Raw genomic sequence first — 19,356 nt, forward strand, 5'->3', positions numbered from 1 at the left:
TGTTTGCTTACCAGTGAAAAGTGCTTACCTCAAGGTAGATATTTGTAAACAGTAGTCTCTTGGTAAACAGAATTATTACTAGTACAAGGAACTAACTAGATAACCAGAAGAGGAGAGAGAACATATAGTCAGTTGAAAACCAAAGTGCTTGCGTGGACAAAAGCAAAGGCCAGGGCTGCATAACACTGACATTTTTATTAGAATTCATTTGTAACAAATGGAACTTGTGTCAGCAAAGAACTGATTTTCATACAGACTTCTTTCGCCACCAATGTAACGAAGTAAGAAAATAAAAAGCACGCCTTTCATTCTGTAAAACATTTACGCGTACTACTAATTAGAGGTAATTGTATTTTTTTAACAAGCCATTTTACAAGTTATTTTTTTAAATTTTTCAGTCTATGCATCCAAAACGAGAGCAAAGAACACAACTGTTATTATCTTTGTAAAGACACTCCAAGCTGGGATGGCAAAGCCACATAACGGATGGATAGAATGGATCTGTAGCCTTCTGATCTCTGCTGGAGTATCAGGGCACCCATAAACCCAAAAGGAACCAAAACCCAAAAAGAAAAACAAAAAGGGAATTAAAAACAAAAGGAAGGACTTAAACAAAGCAAAACCGAAAATAAACAGGAAAGAAAAAAAAATACGTGCATTACTGCAGACTTTTTTCCCTTCCTGTTTCTATGTTGTGTTATTTACATACACACAAATGAATTTCCGAAGCAGTTTCTTACAGATGGGTTCAAGTAATATCATTATTGGGTGTAGAATCAATAGGGCAGTGCATAGTACAAAGGTATAGAAAGTGCAAAGTTCCCTAGAGGCCCTTCCCTCCCCTGGCTGTCCTCGCCGTTTTCTAACCATGCAAATCATTTTTAAAAAAGAGCTAAAATAAAGTTCTGTACAAATCACTTTTTATATATTTTGATTTTTTTTTTACCATTGTAACTAATTACAAAATTATACATAACTACACGTACATAGGTAAATAATAGCACCGTACTGGTTATGATGATGAAAATAACTGGAAACTCGAAAGCTTGTGGTAATGGCAGATAAAGATGTTTTACCTGGGAAATTAAAACTTGGATGGTTGTACAGAAAAGCACAGAGTGGAATGCACATCAATGACAGTAAGGGAGTTAGTTCTAGGAACAGCTCCTGAACAGTAAGATTCCCGCAATAGTCTCCGCCTCGTTCGTCTATGGTATGCATCCCATTCATTTTCTTCTTCTGATTATTGTCATCTTTCCCTTTGCCAAATGGGCAGTTTTTGTTTCAGGGAGAGAAGCTGCTTATTGGCCAATCATTCTGGTGTGCAATGCTCCATCGGATTCTACATGTCCAACAAGGCATGTCTGGATGATGCAATGTCTATCTGACCCCCTTTGTTCAACTAAAAGAAAATTATAGCACTGAGTAATCTGGCACTTGGATAAATCTCCAAAAAGATACAAACGAAAAGAAAATGATAACAGACCCACATAGTGCACATTCTTCTCTGGTTCTGATGTAGGTTAGAGAGTCTCATTCTGAGGTAGCCTTCTAGATACTTTTGTTAAGTATTATATATATTTTCTTTTTTTTCTTTTTCTTTGTTTTTTACAAAAGTGCTCAAATACAATGCTTGCAAGTGTTTGGTCTCTTGGATTTCATTCTGCTAGCAATGGGAAAATGTGGAAAACAAAAATCCTTCCATGCAGAACATCCATGAAGCTAAAATTAAACCAAAGCAGTATACTCATACCAAAACTCTTTAAGAGTTCCTTGGATATTTTGAGGATTATTTAAAATCGTGTAAAATGTGGCAAACTCATGCCATCATCCATGGCTTCCTATAGAATGTTGGAAGAATTGGGGGTTTAATATATATATATTTTATATATATATATTTATTTATATAATATATATATATTTCCCCTTTTAGAAAAATTCTAATGGAATATCAAATATATTCCAAAGTTGCCAATGATATTTGTTACTAAAATAAGTTTGGTGCAGTTACTGCATGTTCCAGAGCAGATTTGGAAGGGAATATAAATAAAACAAGTAGCTTTTTCTGATGTTGACGATTATAAAAGGAAGAAGGGCCCTGATTATCCAAGTGCTTTGGGCTGGTACAATCACTAACATCCCCGACTTGGCTGAAAACTAGGAATGCATATTATTCAAAGAGTTTTTGTACATGTGGTAAACAGATAATGCTTTAATAGAAAGAGTAACAGATACGAACAGTGAATGGAAATACGAACCAAAAGCTAAAAAGAAATGCTATTAAAATAGGCATCAATTATAAGGCACTCTAAATGCAAAACTAAAACCAAAACGAAACAAGGTACAGCACTTCCCAGGAATGCTGTATGCCACAAAATGTTTCTGACTGAACAGAGTAACATGAATTTGGCTTTGCCCCTGTTACATATCATAAATGCAAATTTCATAGCACATACTATAGACAATATACGATTGAATACACTTTTTTTAAACAACTCGATAGCTGATATATTACAACATTCTCCCCTCCTAAAGGGATATGCACTGACCTTTCCCACATGCACACCTCTTAGCTATTTAATAATTTTTATTGCACTAGAGTGTTAGAAATATTGAACTTTGTTGGAAGCCTGACAAAACAGAATTAGTGAATATGATTGGGTAGGTGGGGGGAGATTGGGTAGGAAATTAGGGGGTGAGGTTTGACAATCACTGATGTGCATTCCTCATTTCCCTTTAAAAAATTAAAGTTTTGTGATATTAAGAAATGCCAATATGTCAAAAAATTAAGAATAAATGGAAAGAGATGTTTACAATAGCTTTTCTACATTTAAAAAAACTAAATCATGGAAGAACTGATAGCTATATCTATTTTTTGTGTGGACACACTGTCTATATATACATAGACACCCTTGTAAAATTTGGATATATATGTATATATGTTAGCAGCAACTTTATACTTTGCGCCTCCCTGTTGATTCCAAAATCAAAACAAAATAATAATTATCTTTGATAATTTGAAGAGAATGGGTACTTTCTCACCAATCAAAACTGAACAGAAGTGTAAAATTAATATATCTGACGAGACTGATACTGTAGATTGAGTATTGCACAAAAATGTGCAAATTTTCAAATTATTTGATATTTCTACAGCAAGATATTACAGATAACAGTTCTACAGCTTAAAAAAACCTACGATTTGGAAATAAAAAATGAAGAGTTATGTAACTTTTTTAAAATTCACTTTATCGAATGATACATTTTGTTAAAAAAAAGTTTACACAGTTAGAAATGAAGCACAGGTCAGCAGTATCTTTACAATACTAAAAAACTAAATCAAGGACTTTCTTTTTAAACATTCCCCCCTCCCTTTCCCCCTAAAATGTTATTATGAGCAGTATGGTGGGAAGGGGTGATGTCAAAGCAGAGTCCATTTTGCTGTGAGAAGCCACACCAGCACACATCTTGGGCTGAACTGCAGCATTCTGGCAATTTCTCCTTGCACCTTTCAAACAATCCTGAATAAGATGGTGGTTCTTTGCTGTGATTTCTTCTTCCCTTGATTTTGAATCCTTGAGGTATCTGTAAATAAAATCCTTCAGATGCCTCATCAGTCAGGATTCTCTTCATTATTTTTCAGGTTAGATTATTAAACTGTGAATTCTTGGTCCACCTGGAATAATTTGTTTTTAATTTGTTTTGTGTGTAATAGTCCCACTAAGTAGTTGTTAGCTAGAAGTTAAGAAGGACTTCTCAAGTGCCCTGTATGGCTCAGAAGAGACTCCATGGATATTGAAGGGCCTGTAGTAAAAATCCAGAATGGGTCAGGGGTTTCTACGTTGCATAGTGATCAAAGCTGCCCAGGTACTCTAGTGCGGCTCGATAGCAAAACTGATACTGATCCTGCAGGAGACAACGAATGGGGAGAAACAAAGGAAGGGACCATGAGCATATTTTAATAGAAAAATAAAAATCAATATTGGATAACAAAATTACATCTATATGGGGCGAAATCATACTTTTGTCAATTGATCTAATCCAATGACCAATTGGTTATAGTGAACGAAGAAAAATTAGCCACATGGAGTGTTTATTCACTTTGCCAATCAATTTGACTAAAATGATCTCCCAATTCCAAGCAGTGGCAGGTCAGGTGTACATTGCCTTCCCAGACAAGTGTTTTCCAAGTAGTATCAAACAATTACCACCAATTGAGCACATACACTTCTTACATGCCTTATAAACAGATAATGATGAAAGTCATCCTTTACAATTATCTGCTTATTTGTGATAATGAATTCTCAGTTTAAATATATGAGAGGCTGATACACAAACTGTCCTGAGAAAAATCTGAATTTACTTATCTTCTGAGCTACTGCCAACAAAATTTGAATTTTAAAAAAATTATGTTTGGATAGTAGAGCTTGCAATGAGAATCACTCACAGTCATTTCAGCTACCTTTTGGCTGGCTCTCTCACTTATATATGATGTTCATATACAGCCAGAAGGTAGCTGGTGCGGCACAACAGGCACACAAATCCATTTACACAGGGCACTGGACTTCCAAGCTTTTCATCCCTGAAAATGGCTTCACAAGATTGGCTGCCCACATCAAAAAATACCTGTAAATTCGGCCCAATTCTGTGTGATTGCTAGCTGTCTGTTATAGAAAGGCACACACTAAAATAAAACGCTATGAAACATGGCTTTTTTCAGACAACGAAGAACACTATCATATTGGAATAAATTGAAGCATTGTTGGAGAGATGGAAAAATTACAATTTACAGATCTCTATAGGGATGAGAAAAAGTAGGATTTTCCCCATAAAAGAAATCTATTTTCAGTGGCCAACCAGGCTGAAAGTAGATAGTTTCTATTTTGCTTAAATGTGCATTTTTCTATAATAAAAATGGTAATGCAAAATAAATGGTGTTTACTTTCCTATCTTGTCACAGTCAGTTGCTTGGCTAAGTGTTCACGCTTTTTAAATGTCCAATTTCCCTCTGTAACCCCCAAGACCCATTAAGTTTGTCAGGCTGACAGAATGTTTTGAGTATTGCAAGCCACACACTTGTACTACTTTGAAATCAGTCTGAAAGATACTGTGGATGATGCATTGAGGAACACATGTAAGTTGTATAATTTGGTGGCCTTTTGCAGAACATAAACTATCAGTAATATCATCTTTAGAAATGAATGCTCAATAGACCAGACTGGCTATATCATAAACTCTTATTATTAAGAGAAATATCCAAATTGCCATCTTAATTATTGGAATAGGAAATGTGGGGCTAATATAATATCTCTAGGCTTATCCAGAATCAAAATGTTTTGAATGGCCATTGTTAAGACATGAAATATAGAACAACTGATACCTCTGTAGGCACAAAGAGGGAGAATGGAGAAGTTAAATGGGCTGAGATTATTTTATGTACTAAGCATTATGCTTTCTCTCTCTATATAACATATACTATAGGAAAATGAATATAATGAATTTTATGAAATTGCCATTTTATTGGTCAAAAATGGTCCAGTAGTGAAATTTAACATAGCTCAATGTAACACATAATCGCACGTAATTTCTATAGCAACACTAAAACACTGATAATCTCACCCCATTTAAAAAGGGGGAAAATGAGGTTCAAAATTATTAAATGGTTTGATGCTTTCCCCACAGTATTATGTGTGTGGTGTTGAGAGAGTCTGGACTCCAGGAGGTCCAGGCTAGCAAAACGTAGGCTCTTGAGATGTGAAAAATGCAATGGATTTTCTCACCTCTGTCTGTACCATAGCTGGTCGTTGTGTTCTTAACATTTTGACGGTCTGGAAGATATCTACGACTCCTTCATATCTCATTCTTTCCAAAACAATGCTTAATGTTATGAAGACTCCAGTTCTTCCAACGCCCGCGCTGCCACAATAACAAAGGCAATGTTACTGGGTGAGAGGCTCACAGTCTTGGCACATTTGCTTGGGTGTGGACATACGTCTACCAGCTTCCACACTCCATATTTCTTTACAGCCATGTTCAGGAAAACGTGGTATCGCATTCACCAAATGGTTACTCTTGGGATACTGAGTTGTAACAGCATGTGATAACGAGGGTGAAGTAATTAGGAGTAAGTCTAATAAAAGGTCTTTTCAATGGGGATTTATACCATTTTAGAAAGACCAAGGAAACATAACAAATGAAAAGAAGGGTATAAATAACATATAGGTTTATATTACTCATGGAGATTCTGAGATTTAGAACTTGCCTACTTAATATTTTTAAAGTATGAAATAATTCAGAATAAGGTGAAGTGAATTTGGCATCTTCAACTTTTCTAGTACATTGTTCACATTTTACAGTTACTTAAAATACATATGCAATGCCCCATAACTTAAACGTATTTGTCTATAACTAGTCAAATGTTTACACTGGTTTTATTATGAGAAAAGAGATGCTATAACAGGGTATATATGTGATTTTCACTTAGTCTTCAGGAGGGTTTATGACTATCCTGTAAGTGTATGTACACATGAAGTAAATACTGTGTTGTTTTCTTATTTCTTGAGACTTAGAACTTTCAACAGATTCTCACAGGGGTCTCTAATCTTTAAAAAAAAAATGGTTAAGAGCCACTGATCTCTAAACTTACCTACTATTTTTACATGATCAGCAACTAAAACCCCAGGATCCTTTCTACCACGTTAGAAAGTTTTTGAGTTTCTCTCTGTTGTCTTCATTGTTTTAAGATAATTCAAGACTCTTCATGGTAGCAAGAAAGAAAACTAATTCATAGCTCTTCTGCACTTCTTAAGTGGGAAAGCACTGGGAAGTTTAGGTAATGAGGGAAACAGTGAATAATGAAAAATCCGTACATTTTTGGATCCTAATTAAACAGCATGTGTAACACTTGGGCACGGCTGTAGAAAATAGATGGATTCGTTTACTGGAGGATGTAGCTGACAGGCATATGTAAATAGTGTGTCCCTTTATAAATGGGTTTCTACAGTCTAAACAGAAATGTTAAGTGAGGTTTGAAACTCCATGGGGAGTCAGTCTTTAAGAAGTGATTGAAGATGTCTAGCAGCAGTGAAGCCTTCTCTTAAGATGAAGCAGATGACCTTGAAGGTCCCTTTTAACCTTGAAAGTCTCTCTTAGTTGTGAGAAACTGAGATTTATTTTCTTTTTGTTGAATGGTCTAGGTACTCCAGAGTCTCTCTTACCTTGATTTGATAACTTGAATGTAACAAAAACATTGGGTTTCTGTCTTTCTACTAAGTATTTTCAAAAAAAGAACAGACATTGGACTTACAACTTTTACATTTATTGATTTTATCATCTTAGTTTAATAAGTTACAAAAAAGAAAAGTAGTATTTTCAGAACATTCCTAGATAAAATATATAGAAGTCTTCTATGTGTGTGTATATCTATATATAAGATATATGCATCACAATTTCTTTAGCATTATACTAAAGGAATATTAAAATCATTTTGTGACAAAAACACTGAGAACAGGCACACATAACATTTATGTACCTATACATATAAGGATGCTTAAAGCTAAGAAGATGTATTAAATTAAAGATATTCTTTTCCTTAGAGGTTATTTTAGAAAAGTTTAAATTAGCATATGGGCAAATTATGAGTGAAGTTAAACATCCAGGTAATTCAATACCAATATATACCATCTACTTTGTCTAAATACGGGCATACACTGTTTGATTGTGCTATGCTTTATTGAGTTTTGCAGATATTTTGTTTAACAAATTGAATGTCTATGTCAATCTTGCATTGAACAAGTATATTGGTGCCATTTTTCCACCAGCACATATTAGGTTTTTGTCTCTGTGTAGCATTTTGGTTATTTTTGCAATATTTCAAATTTTTTCATACTATTATATGTTAGTGATCTGTGATCGCTGATCTTTCATGTTACTAGTGCAATTGGTTTGGGGTGCCATGAACCATGACCGTAAGACACTGAACGCTTGATAAATGTGTGTGTTATGACTGCTCCACCAAGCAGCAGTCTCCCCATCTGTCTTTTTCTCCTCAGGCTTCCCTATTTCTTGAGACACAACAATACTGAAATTAGGCTAGTTAATAACCCTACAATGGCCTCTAAGTGTTCAAGTGAAAGGGAGAGTTATCTAAATCACAAGCTAGAAATAATTAAGCTTAAAGCCCAGGTATGCTGAAAGCTAGGCCTCTTGCACCAAACAGCCTAGTTGTGAATGCAAAGTTCCTGAAGGAAATTAAAAGTGCTACTCCAGTGCACACATGAATGATAAGGAAAGTAGAACAGCTTTACTGCTGATAAGAAGAAAGTTTTAAAGGTCTGGATAGAAGATCAAACCATTTACAACATTCCCTTAAATCAAAGCCTAGGCCAGAGCAAGACCCTAACTCTCTTCAAAGGCTGAGAGGTAAGGAGGCTGCAGAAGAAAAGTTTGAAGTTAGCAGAGGTTTGCTTATGAGGTTTAAGGAAGGAAGCCAACCCCATAACATAAAAGTGCAAGGTGAAGCAAAAAGTGCTGTTGCAGAAGCTGTAGCAAGTTATCCAGAAGATCTAGCTAAGATCACTGAATGAAGGTGGCTACATTAAAAAACAGATCTTCAGTGTAGACAAACATCATTATATTGGAAGAAGTTGTCATCTAAGACTGATAGCTACAGAGGCATCAATGCCTAACTTCAAAGAACAGGCTGACTTGTTAGGGGCTCATGCAGCTGGTGACATTAAGCTGAAGCCAAAGCTCATTTACCATTTCAAAAATCCTAGGGCTCTGAAGAATTACACTAAATACACTCAAGTGAAAGGAAGAGTTAAACATCTCTCACTTTAAGTCAAAAGCTTGAAATGATAATCAAGTGTTAGTAAGGAAGGCACACCAAACATCAAGACAGGCTGAAAGCTCGACCTCTTGTATAGCCCAGTTCTATAAATGGAACAAGAAAGCATGGATGACAACACATCTGTTTACAGCATGGTTTACTGAATATTTTAAGGCCACTCTTGAGACCTACTGTGCAGAATAAAAGATTCTTTTCAAGATAATACTGCTCATTGACAATATACCTTGTCACCCAAGAGCTCTGATGGAATGTACAAGGAGATTAATGTTTTCATGCCTGTGAATACAATATTCATTCTGCAGCCCAATGGACCAAGGAGGAATTTCAACTTTCAAGTTTTATTATTTAAGAACTACATTTTGTAAGGCTATACATTCTATAGATAGTGATTCTCTGGTAGGTCTGGGCAAAGTAAATCGAACATTTCCTGGAAATAATTCACCATTCTATGCCATTAAAAACATTTGTGATTCATGGGAGAAGATCAAATTATCAACATTAACAGGAGTTTGGAAGAAGTTGACTCTGATCATCATGGATGACTTTGAGGGGTTCAAGACTTCAGTGAAGGAAGAAATTGCAAAAATGGTGGAATAGCAAGATAACTAGAACTAGAAGTGGAGCTGGGAGATGTGACTGAATTGCTGCAATCTCATGATAAAACCTGAATACATGAGGAGTTGCTTCTTATGGATGAGCAAAGAAAATGGTTTCTCAAGATGGAATGTACTCATGAAGATGCTGTGAACACTGTGAAAATGACAAAAGATTTAGAATAGTAGATAAAGTTAATTGAAAAGCAGCAGGGTTGCAGAGGAATGACTCCAATTTTGAAAGAAGTTCTACTGAGAGTAAAATGCTATCAAGCAACATTGCATGGTGCAGAGAAGACTCTTGATAAAGAGTCACTTGATGTGCCAAACTTCATTATTATCTTCTTTTAAGAAATTGCTACAGCCACCTCACCTTTCAGAAACCACCACCCCTTGATTAGTCAGCAGCCATCAATGTCGAGGCAAGACCCTCTACCAGCAAAAAGATTACAACTTACCGGAGGCTTAGATGATGGTTAGCATTTTTTTTTTTTTTTAATTTAAGTTCTGGGGTAGATGAGAAAAATGTGCTGGTTTGTTACATAGGTATACATGTGCCATAGTGGTTTACTACACCCATGAACCCACCATCTACATTAGGTATTTCTTCTGACGCTATCCCTCCCTCAGCCCCCTACCCCTTGAAAGGCCCTGGTGTGTGATGTTTGTTTCCCTGCATCCATGTGTTCTCACTGTTCAACTCCCACTTATGAGTGAGAACATGTGGTGTTTGGTTTTCTGTTCCTGTGTTAGTTTGCTGAGAATGATGGTTTACCAGTTTCATCCATGTGCCTGCAAAGGACATGAACTCATCCTTTTTTATGGCTGCATAGTATTCCATGGTATATATGTGCCACATTTACTTTATTATTGATGAGCATTTGGGTTGGCCCCAAGTCTTTACTATTGTGAGCAGTGTTACATTAACATATGTGTGTATGTGTCTTTATAGTAGAATGATTTATAATCCTTTGGGTATATATTCACTAATGGGATTGCTGGGTCAAATGGTATTTCTGGTTCTAGATCCTTGAGGAATCACCAAACTATCTTCCACAATCGTTGAACTAATTTACACTCCCACTAACAGTGTAAAGTGTTCCTATTTCTCCACATCCTCCCCAGCAACTGTTGTTTTTCTGACATTTTAATGATTGCCATTCTAACTGGCATAAGATAGTATCTCATTGTGGTTTTGATTTGCATTTCTCTAACGACCGATGATGGTGAGCAGTTTTTCATATGTTTGTCAGCCACATAAATGTCTTCTTTTGAGAAGTGTCTGTTCATATCCTTTGCCTACTTGTCGATGGGGTTGTTTTTTTCTTGTAAATATAACTTCTTTGTAGATTCTGGATGTTAGCCCTTTGTCAGATGGATAGATTGCAAAAATTTCCTCCCATTTTGTAGGTTGCCTGTTCACTCCGATGGTAGTTTTTGGCTCTGCAGAAGTTCTTTAATTAGATCCCATTTGTCAATTTTGGCTTTAGTTGCCATTGCTTTTGGTGTTTTAGTCCTCAAATCTTTGTTTATGCCTGTGTCCTGAATGGTACTGCCTAGATTTTCTTCTAGGGTTTTTATGGTTTTAGGTCTTAGGTTTAAGTCTTTAATCCATCTTGAGTTAATTTTTGTATAAGTGGTAAGGAAGGGATCCAGTTTCAGTTTTCTGCATATGGCTAGCCAGTTTTCCCAACACCATTTATTAAATAGAGAAGCCTTTCCCCATTGTTTTTCCTCAGGTTTGTCAAAGATCAGATGGTTGCAGATGTGTGGCGTTATTTATAAGGTCTCTGGTTCTGTTCCATTGGTCTGTATATCTGTTTTGGTAGCAGCACCATGCTGTTTTGGTTACTGTAGCCTTGTAGTGTCCTTTGAAGTCAGGTAGCATGATGCCTCAAGCCTTGTTCTTTTTGCTTAGGATTGTCTTGACTTTGTGGACTCTTTTTTAGCTCCATATCAAATTTAAAGTAGATTTTTCCCATTTTGTGAAGAAAATCATTGATAGCTTGATAGGGTTAGCATTGAATCTATAAATTACCTTGGGTAGGCAGTATGGACATTTTCACGATATTGATTCTTCCCATCCATGAGCATGGAATGTTCTTCCATTTGTTTGTGTCCTCTTTATTTCATTGGGCAGTGGTTTGTAGTTCTCCTTGAAGAGGTCCTTCACATCCCTTGTACGTTGAATTCCTAGGTATTTTATTCTTCTTGTAGCAATTGTGAATGCGAGTACACTCATGATTTGGCTCTCTATTATTGGTGTATAGGAATGCTTGTGATTTTTTGTACATTTATTTTGTATCCTGAGACTCTGCTGAAGTTGCTTATCAGCTTAAGGAGATTTGAGGCTGAGACAATGGGGTTTTCTAAAAATATAATCTTGTCATCTGCAAACAGAGACAATTTGACTTCTACTTTTCCTAATTGAATACCCTTTATTTCTTTCTCTTGCATGATTGCTCTGGCCAGAATTTCCAATGTTATGTTGAATAGGAGTGGTGAGAGAGGGCATCCTTGCCTTTTGCCAGTTTTCAAAGGGAGTGCTTCCAGTTTTTGCCCATTAGTTACGATAGTGGCTGTGGGTTTATCATAAATAGCTCTTCTTATTTTGAGATATGTTCCATCAATACCTAGTTTATTGAGAGTTTTTAGCACGAAGGGCTGTTGAATTTTGCCCAAGGCTTTTTCTGCATCTATTGAGTTAATCATGTGGTTTTTGCCATTGGTTCTGTTTATATGATAGATTACGTTTATCGAGATCTGTATGTTGAACCAGCCTTGCATCCCAGGGATGAAGCCAACTTGATCTTGGTGGATAAGCTTTTTGATGTGCTGCTGGATTTGGTTTGCCAGTATTTTATTGAGGATTTCTGCATTGATGTTCATCAGGGATATTGGCCTGAAATTTTTTTTTGCTGTGTCTCTGCCAGGTTTTGGTATCAGGATGATGCTGGCCTCATAACATGAGTTAGGGAGCATTCCTTCTTTTTCTATTGTTTGGAAAAGTTTCAGAAGGAGTGGTACCGGCTCCTGTTTGTACCTCTGGTAGACTTCGGCTGTGAATCCGTCTGGTCCTGCACTTTTTTTGGTTGCTAGGCTATTAATTACTGCCTCAATTTCAGAACTTGTTATTGGTCTATGCAGAGTTTCGACTTCTTCCTGGTTTAGTCTTGGGAGGGTGTATGTGTCCAGGAATTTATCCATTTCTTCTAGATTTTCTTCTTTATTTTCATAGAGGTGTTGATAGTATTCTCTGATGGTAGTTTGTATTTCTGTGGGATTGGTGGTGATTTCCCCTTTATCCTTTTTCACTGTGTCTATTTGATTCTTCTCTATTAGTCTGGCTAGCACTCTTTTTATTTTGTTGATCTTTCCAAAAGCCAGCTCCTGGATTCACTGAATTTTTGAAGGGTTTTTTGTGTCTCTATCTCCTTCAGTTCTATTCTGATCTTAGTTATTTCTTGCCTTTCTGCTAGCTTTTGAATTTGTTTGCTCTTGTTTCTCTAGTTCTTTTAATTGTGATGTTAGGGTGTCAATTTTAGATCTCTCCTGCTTTCTCTTGTGGGCATTTAGTCCTGGAAATTTCTCTCTACACACTGCTTTAAATGTGTCCCACAGATTCTGGCACGTTGTATCTTTGTTCTCATTGGTTCCAAAGAACATCTTTATTTCTGCCTTCATTTCGTTATTTACCCTGTAGTCATTCAAGAGCAGGTTGTTCAGCTTCCATGTCATTGTGTGGTTTTGAGTGAGTTTCTTAATCCTGAGTGAGTTCTAATTTGATTGCACTGTGGTCTGAGAGACCGTTTGTTATGATTTCCGTGTTTTTTGCATTTGCTGAGGAGTGTTTTACTTCCAATTATATGGTCAATTTTAGAATAAGTACGATGTGGTGCTGAGATGAATGTACATTCTGTTGATTTGTAGATGTCTATTATGTCTGCTTGGTCCAGAGTTGAGTTCAAGTTCTGAACATCCTTGTTAATTTTCTGTCTCGTTGGGCTGTCTAATATTGACAGTAGGGTGTTAGTCTCCCACTATTATTGTGTGGGAGTCTAAATCTCTTTATAGGTCTCTAAGAACTTGCTTTATGAATCTGGGTGCTCCTGTATAGGGTTCATATATATTTAGGATAGTTAGCTCTTCTTATTGCTTTGATCCCTTTACCATTATGTAATGCCCTTGTTTGTCTGTTTAAAGTCTGTTTTATCAGAGTCTAGGATTGCATTCCCTGCTTTTTTTTTTTTTTTGCTTTCCATTTGCTTGGTAAATATTCCTCCATCCCTTTATGTTGAGCCTATGTGTGTCTCTGCATGTGAGATGGGTCTCCTCAATACAGCACACTGATGGGTCTTGACTCTTTGTCCAATTTGCCAATCTGTGTCTTTTAATTGGGGCATTTAGCCTGTTTACGTTGAAGGTTAATATTGTTATGTTTGAATTTGATCCTGTCATTATGATGATAGCTGGTTATTTTGCCCATTAATTGATGCAGTTTCTTCATAGCATTGATGGTCTTTACAATTTGGTATGTTTTTGCGGTGGCTGGTACCAGTGTTTCCTTTCCATATTTAGTGCTTCCTTCAGGAGCTCTTGTAAGGCAGGCCTGGTGGTGACAAAAATCTCTCAGCATTTGCTTGTCTGTAAAGGATTTTATTTCTCCTTCACTTATGAAGCTTAGTTTGGCTGGATATGAAATTCTGGGTTGAAAATTCTTCTCTTTAAGAATGTTGAATATTGGCCCCCACTCTTGTCTGGCCTGTAGGGTTGCTGCTGAGAGATCTACTGTTAGTCTGATATGCTTCCTTTGTGGGCAAGCCGACCTTTCTCTCTGGCTGTTCTTAACATTTTTTCTTTCATTTCAACCTTGGTGAATCTGATGATTATGTGGCTTGGGGTTGCTCTTCTTGAGGAATATCTTAGTGAAGGGGAGAATGGAACGAAGTTGGAGAAAACTCTTCAGGATATTATCCAGAAGAACTTCCCCAACCTAGCAAGACAGGCCAACATTCAAATTAAGGAAATACTGTGAACACTACTTTCAGGTACACGAATGAAACGTAAATATGGTCTTTTCACATAGTCCCGTATTTCCTGGAGGCTTTGTTCATTTCTTTTCACTCTTTTTTCTCTAATCTTGTCTTCATACTTTATTTCATTGAGTTGACCTTCAATCTCTGATATCCTTTCTTCCACTTGATTGATTCAGCTATTGATACCTGTGTATGCTTTGCAAAGTTCTCGTGCTGTGTTTTTCAGCTCCATCAGGTCATTCTCTAAACTGGTTACTCTAGTTAGCAATTCCTCTAACTTTTTTTCAAAGTTCTTAGCTTCCTTGCATTGGGTTAGAACATGCTCCTTTAGCTTGGAGGAGTTTGTTTTTACCCTACATCTGTCAATTTGTCAAACTCATTCTCTGTCCAATTCTGTTCCCTTGCTGGCGAGGAGTTGTGATCCTTTGGCGGAGGAGAGGTGTTCTGGTTTTTGGAATTTTCAGCCTTTTTGTGCTGGTTTTTCCCCATCTTCGTGGATTTATCTACCTTTGGCCTTTGATGTTGGTGACCTTCAGGTTGGGGGGTTCTCTGGGTGGACGTGCTATTCCTTTCTGTTAGTTTTCTTCTAACAGGACTCTCTGCTGCAGTTTTGCTGGAGGTCCACTCCAGACCCTGTTTGCCTGGGTATCACCAGCAGAGGCTGCAAAACAGCAAAGATTGCTGCCTATTTTTTCCTCTGGAAGCTTCGTCCCAGAGGGGCACTTGCCAGGTGCCAGCCAGTGCTCTCCTGTATGAGGTATGTGTCTCCCAGTCAAGATACATGGGGGTCAGGGACCCACTTGAGTAGAGAGTCTGTGCCTTATCAATTAGAGCTGGAACACTGCAGCGGGAGAAGAGATGCTCTCTTCAGAGCTGCCAGGTGGGGACTGCTAAGCAAGTCTGCTGAAGCTGCGCCCACAACTGCCCCTTCCCCTAGGTGCTCTGTCCCAGTGAGATGGGGGTTTTATCTGTAAGTCCCTGACTGGGGCTGCTGTCTTTTTTTCAGAGATGCCCCACCCAGAGAGGAGTAATCTAATCTAGAGGGGCAGTTGGCCTTGCTGAGCTGTGGTGGACTCAGCCCATTTCAAACTTCCTGGCGGCTTTGTTTACCCTGTGAGGGGAAAACAGCCTACTCAAGCCTCAGCAATGGCACATGCCCCTCCCTTCACCCAGCTGAGTGTCCCAGGTAGACCTCAGACTGCTGTGCTAGCAGTGAGATTTTCAAGCCAGTGGATCTCAGCTTGCTGGGCTCTGTAGGGGTAGGACCTGCCAAGCCAGGCACCACTGGAGGGAATCTCCTGGCTTGCCAGTTGCAAAGACTGTGGGAGAAGCGCAGTATCTGGGCCTGAGTGTATGGTTGCGGTACAGTCTCTCACGGCTTCCCTTGGTTGGGAAAGGGAAATCCCTTGACCCCTTGTGCTTCGGCTCACCTTCTGTGGGCTGCACCCACTGTCCAACCAGTCCCAGTGAGATGAAATGGGAAATGCAGAAATCACCTGCGTTCTGTGTCAATCTCACTGGGAGCAGCAGACCAGAGCTGTTCCTATTTGGCCGTCTTTCCAGCTCTCCTTGACGGTTAGTAGTATTTCCTACGTGCTCTTTGGTTGGTATGCAAAGGATGTTTAATGACTTATTGTACATAAAGGTTTGCTTCTCATAACATGCCTGAGAAACAAAGGATGCTAGGAAACAAAGGATGCTAGAAAGGACTTCTGTAAACATCAACTAAGATAACTGAGGTCTAGAGAAACTTCATTATCATAGAGCCAAATAATAGAATTGAGACTGGAACACAGAGGTATCTTGGCCCAAGTCTAATATTTGGCCCGTTTTGAGATCCTGCTTTCTATGTCATTAAGAACTATAGTTTTCTTTGATGTGCTGGAGCAAAATATATTTTTTAATAAACTCTCTCAAGAGTTTCACCATAAAAAGATTAGCAATTTAGATGTCAAGTTGCTAGAATCCTAAAATATATTAGTTTAAATAAAATTAGGTGGTGAATTCCTTTTGTTAGAAGGTTTTTGCACAGCAACTTCCAAAAACACTAAATTTACGGTGAATGTCTGAACCATTTACTTGCTGTTTCTATTAACTTCAATGACTTGAGTTATAAAATGCTCTAGAAACTATTGAAAATAATTAACTTGAAGGTACTTCATTTTCTGATATAGCAACAATTTTCAAGCAAACTGCATTTTTAACTGAGGTACCATACTAAGCACTTATTGACTGGCAGGAATTAGTATTGTCATTAAGGTTTGATAGCTATTCATGAGTTTTTCACAAAGACGAACACAGGAGAAAGATTGTTATCAATGCACTGCTATGAAAGCAAAAGCAAATATGAAATGATTAACACAACAAATTATTACTAGGGGAGGTACCAACGATTCCTATTAAGGTAAAATTGGTAATCTGGTTTGTCTAACAGGAAGCAAATTTTGGGGATAAACGTTTTCCTCTGATTATTTTCACTTTATGAAAAGAGAAATCAAACCTGCTTTGTTTCATAATACATTTCCAAGAATAATATTTCAATAAGCAAACTTATACAAAAAGTGTGTACAATGAAGAACCACCAACACTTACTTTCACAGTTATCATCACTGCTTTAATCACAAATGGAAACTTACCCTTCTTGAATTGTAACTTACCTGCAATGGACCGAAATGGGTCCATCTTGGCCAAACTGTTCTTTTGTTTTATGGACTTGGCCGATGAAGTCAATAAATCCTTCTCCGGACTTTGGCACTCCTTGTTCTGGCCAGTCAGTGAACTGGAACTGCCTTACTGTTCGGGACTGGCCGTCCTTTAGAAGGAAAGCCACATACCCGGCCACAAAGGAAGACGCCAGGAGGATTCCGCAAGCGCACAGACCACAAGAGCAGTCATTTTTATTTCCCAAAAACAAAAAGGGTAGAAAAAGTTAGGAACATGTTTAACTAGAAACTTAGTGCATATGCTATGAATATTGTCCATATGCACATACCTTTAAATCACAAATTTATTTACTCTCGCAGTGCCCAGTTAAAAACCTGGTTCTCGTTAGTAAATAGCCACATAGTTCCCCCATTAGCAAATGCTTCTGAGACCCAAAGTTTGGGTTCGTAACCATTGATCATGTCTGCGTTCTTTCCAAAATGGAACATACATGCTCCATTTTAAAAATTTCAGAAACTTATCACTTTGTAATATTGAAACAAGCACCCAGGCATGGCATCCAGACCAGAGCTTTTGCAGTTGTCATGATAACTTCACATCTGCTGTGCTGGCGTATTTCTAACATTGTCAGATGACAAATGGTGACATTTAAAGGATCTGACACAAACCCAGTAGTTGCTGTTAACCTGGATGCCCCCCATGTCTCAGAGGAATACAATTTCTAGCCATGGCAGGGGACATAGCATGAACCATGTGACTGTGCTGTTAAGTGGGAAATAAAGCATCCCTCAAGGATACCAAGGACCACTAGCAAACAAATGCCCCTTTCTGAAAAAGAGCTCTCCCTGGCTGACCACAGGAATTAACAGTCTGTGAGGGACTTTAAACCAAAAGGTAGAAAAAAAAGCCAGATGCAAGAGCAGTTTTTCTTTTTCAGAGTGATTAGGTAAAACTGCTCTGACTCATGAAGTACATCTTGGTTGAAAAGAAGACACTAAGGCATTTCTGATTCCTTGTGGAATTTTAAGGTGTTTCTAGAAGCACAAGAAAAGTGGAAAGGAACCTCTATAGAAGCAGGAATGATACACTGCCCATCAACCTTCTCCCCTGACTCATTAGCGGACAGAAATAATCCGAGCTTAGAGAGACTGAACTCACTTGAAGAGGTCCCACTCCTAAATGGTCTCTTCTCATTAGAGAGGCTTCAACTTGTTCCTCCTTTCCATCTTTGTTAACACATATTTCCCCATCAAAATTGTTTTAGATACATGTGTGCATGTTCTCAAGGTTCTGGGTAAGTGAACAGGGACTCAATATTTATCATTACTCATATTGATAAGAGAAAGGATCTCAACTTGAGGTGAGCACTCATCACCTTGCTTGGTGGTTTTCACAGGTACATGCCAGATTCCTGACTGACGTTATTTGGGGATGGAGGTAAAACAGGAAGATGACACCAAGTGTGTGGGAATCCTGAGAAAACTATTTGGACCCACAAGTACCTTATGGATGGTTACCATGGAAGCATGATTTACTCCCCTCTGTCTGTGGAAAAGATTCGGAAAGCACAGGACGGAGACTCAGAGGCTAGGTAATACAGATTTATTCTCCTCTGAATGTCCTGGGGATTTCATTTCTGACTCATGTGTACGAATTCCTTCTATTTGGAGGAAAGACTGCCTGACTTTCTTTAAAGGTTATCTGTTTAACAATACTGTAATTTCCAACCCGGAACTGCATATCCAGCCAAACTAAGCTTCATAAGCAAGGGAGAGACAGACAAGCAAATGCTGAGGGATTTTTGTCACCACCAGGCCTGCCTTACAAGAGCTCCTGAAGGAAGCACTAAATATGGAAAGGAAAAACTGGTACCAGCCACTGCAAAAACATACCAAATTGTAAAGAGCATTGACACTATAAAGAAAATGCATCAAATTAACAGGCAAAGGAACCAGCTAGCATCATAATGACAGGATCAAATTCACACATAACAATATTAACCTTCAATGTAAATGGGATAAATGCCCCCAATTAAAAGACACAGACTGGCAAGATAAAGAGTCAAGACCCATCAGCATGCTGTATTGAGGAGACCCATCTCACATGCAGAGACACACATAGGCTCAACATAAAAGGATGGAGGAAGATCTACCAATCAAATGGAAAGCAAAAAAAAAGCAGGGGTTGCAATCCTAGTCTTTGATAAAACTGACTT

The 19,356-nt window shown here is 37.9% G+C and overlaps 1 protein-coding gene and 1 long non-coding RNA gene across 49 annotated transcripts in view; one reads left to right on the forward strand and one right to left on the reverse strand.

Moving 5' to 3' along the window:
- The window catches only part of LOC103878344, a 75,346-nt gene extending 56,727 nt beyond the window's left edge, over positions 1–18,619 (forward strand). For both annotated transcript variants that reach the window (XR_004178055.1, XR_001895487.3), the window contains exon 4: positions 18,538–18,619. This is a non-coding gene — a long non-coding RNA (uncharacterized LOC103878344). The remainder of the gene's footprint in view (positions 1–18,537) is intronic.
- The window catches only part of PTPRD (protein tyrosine phosphatase receptor type D), a 2,329,646-nt gene continuing 2,310,466 nt past the window's right edge, over positions 177–19,356 (reverse strand). For 46 of the 47 annotated variants that reach the window (XM_017949398.3, XM_017949394.3, XM_017949399.3 and 43 more), the window contains 3 exons: positions 17,135–17,289; positions 5,778–5,913; positions 177–3,903 (listed from right to left, as the gene is read on the reverse strand). In XM_017949398.3, the coding sequence (XP_017804887.1) occupies positions 3,835–3,903; positions 5,778–5,913; positions 17,135–17,289 (360 nt within the window). In that variant the 3' untranslated portion in view covers positions 177–3,834. The remainder of the gene's footprint in view (positions 3,904–5,777; positions 5,914–17,134; positions 17,290–19,356) is intronic. The other variant, XM_017949413.3, reaches the window with a different exon arrangement.

This window comes from Papio anubis, chromosome 13, assembly GCF_008728515.1.
Source record: "Papio anubis isolate 15944 chromosome 13, Panubis1.0, whole genome shotgun sequence".
In the NCBI taxonomy this organism is placed as follows: Eukaryota; Metazoa; Chordata; class Mammalia; order Primates; family Cercopithecidae; genus Papio; species Papio anubis.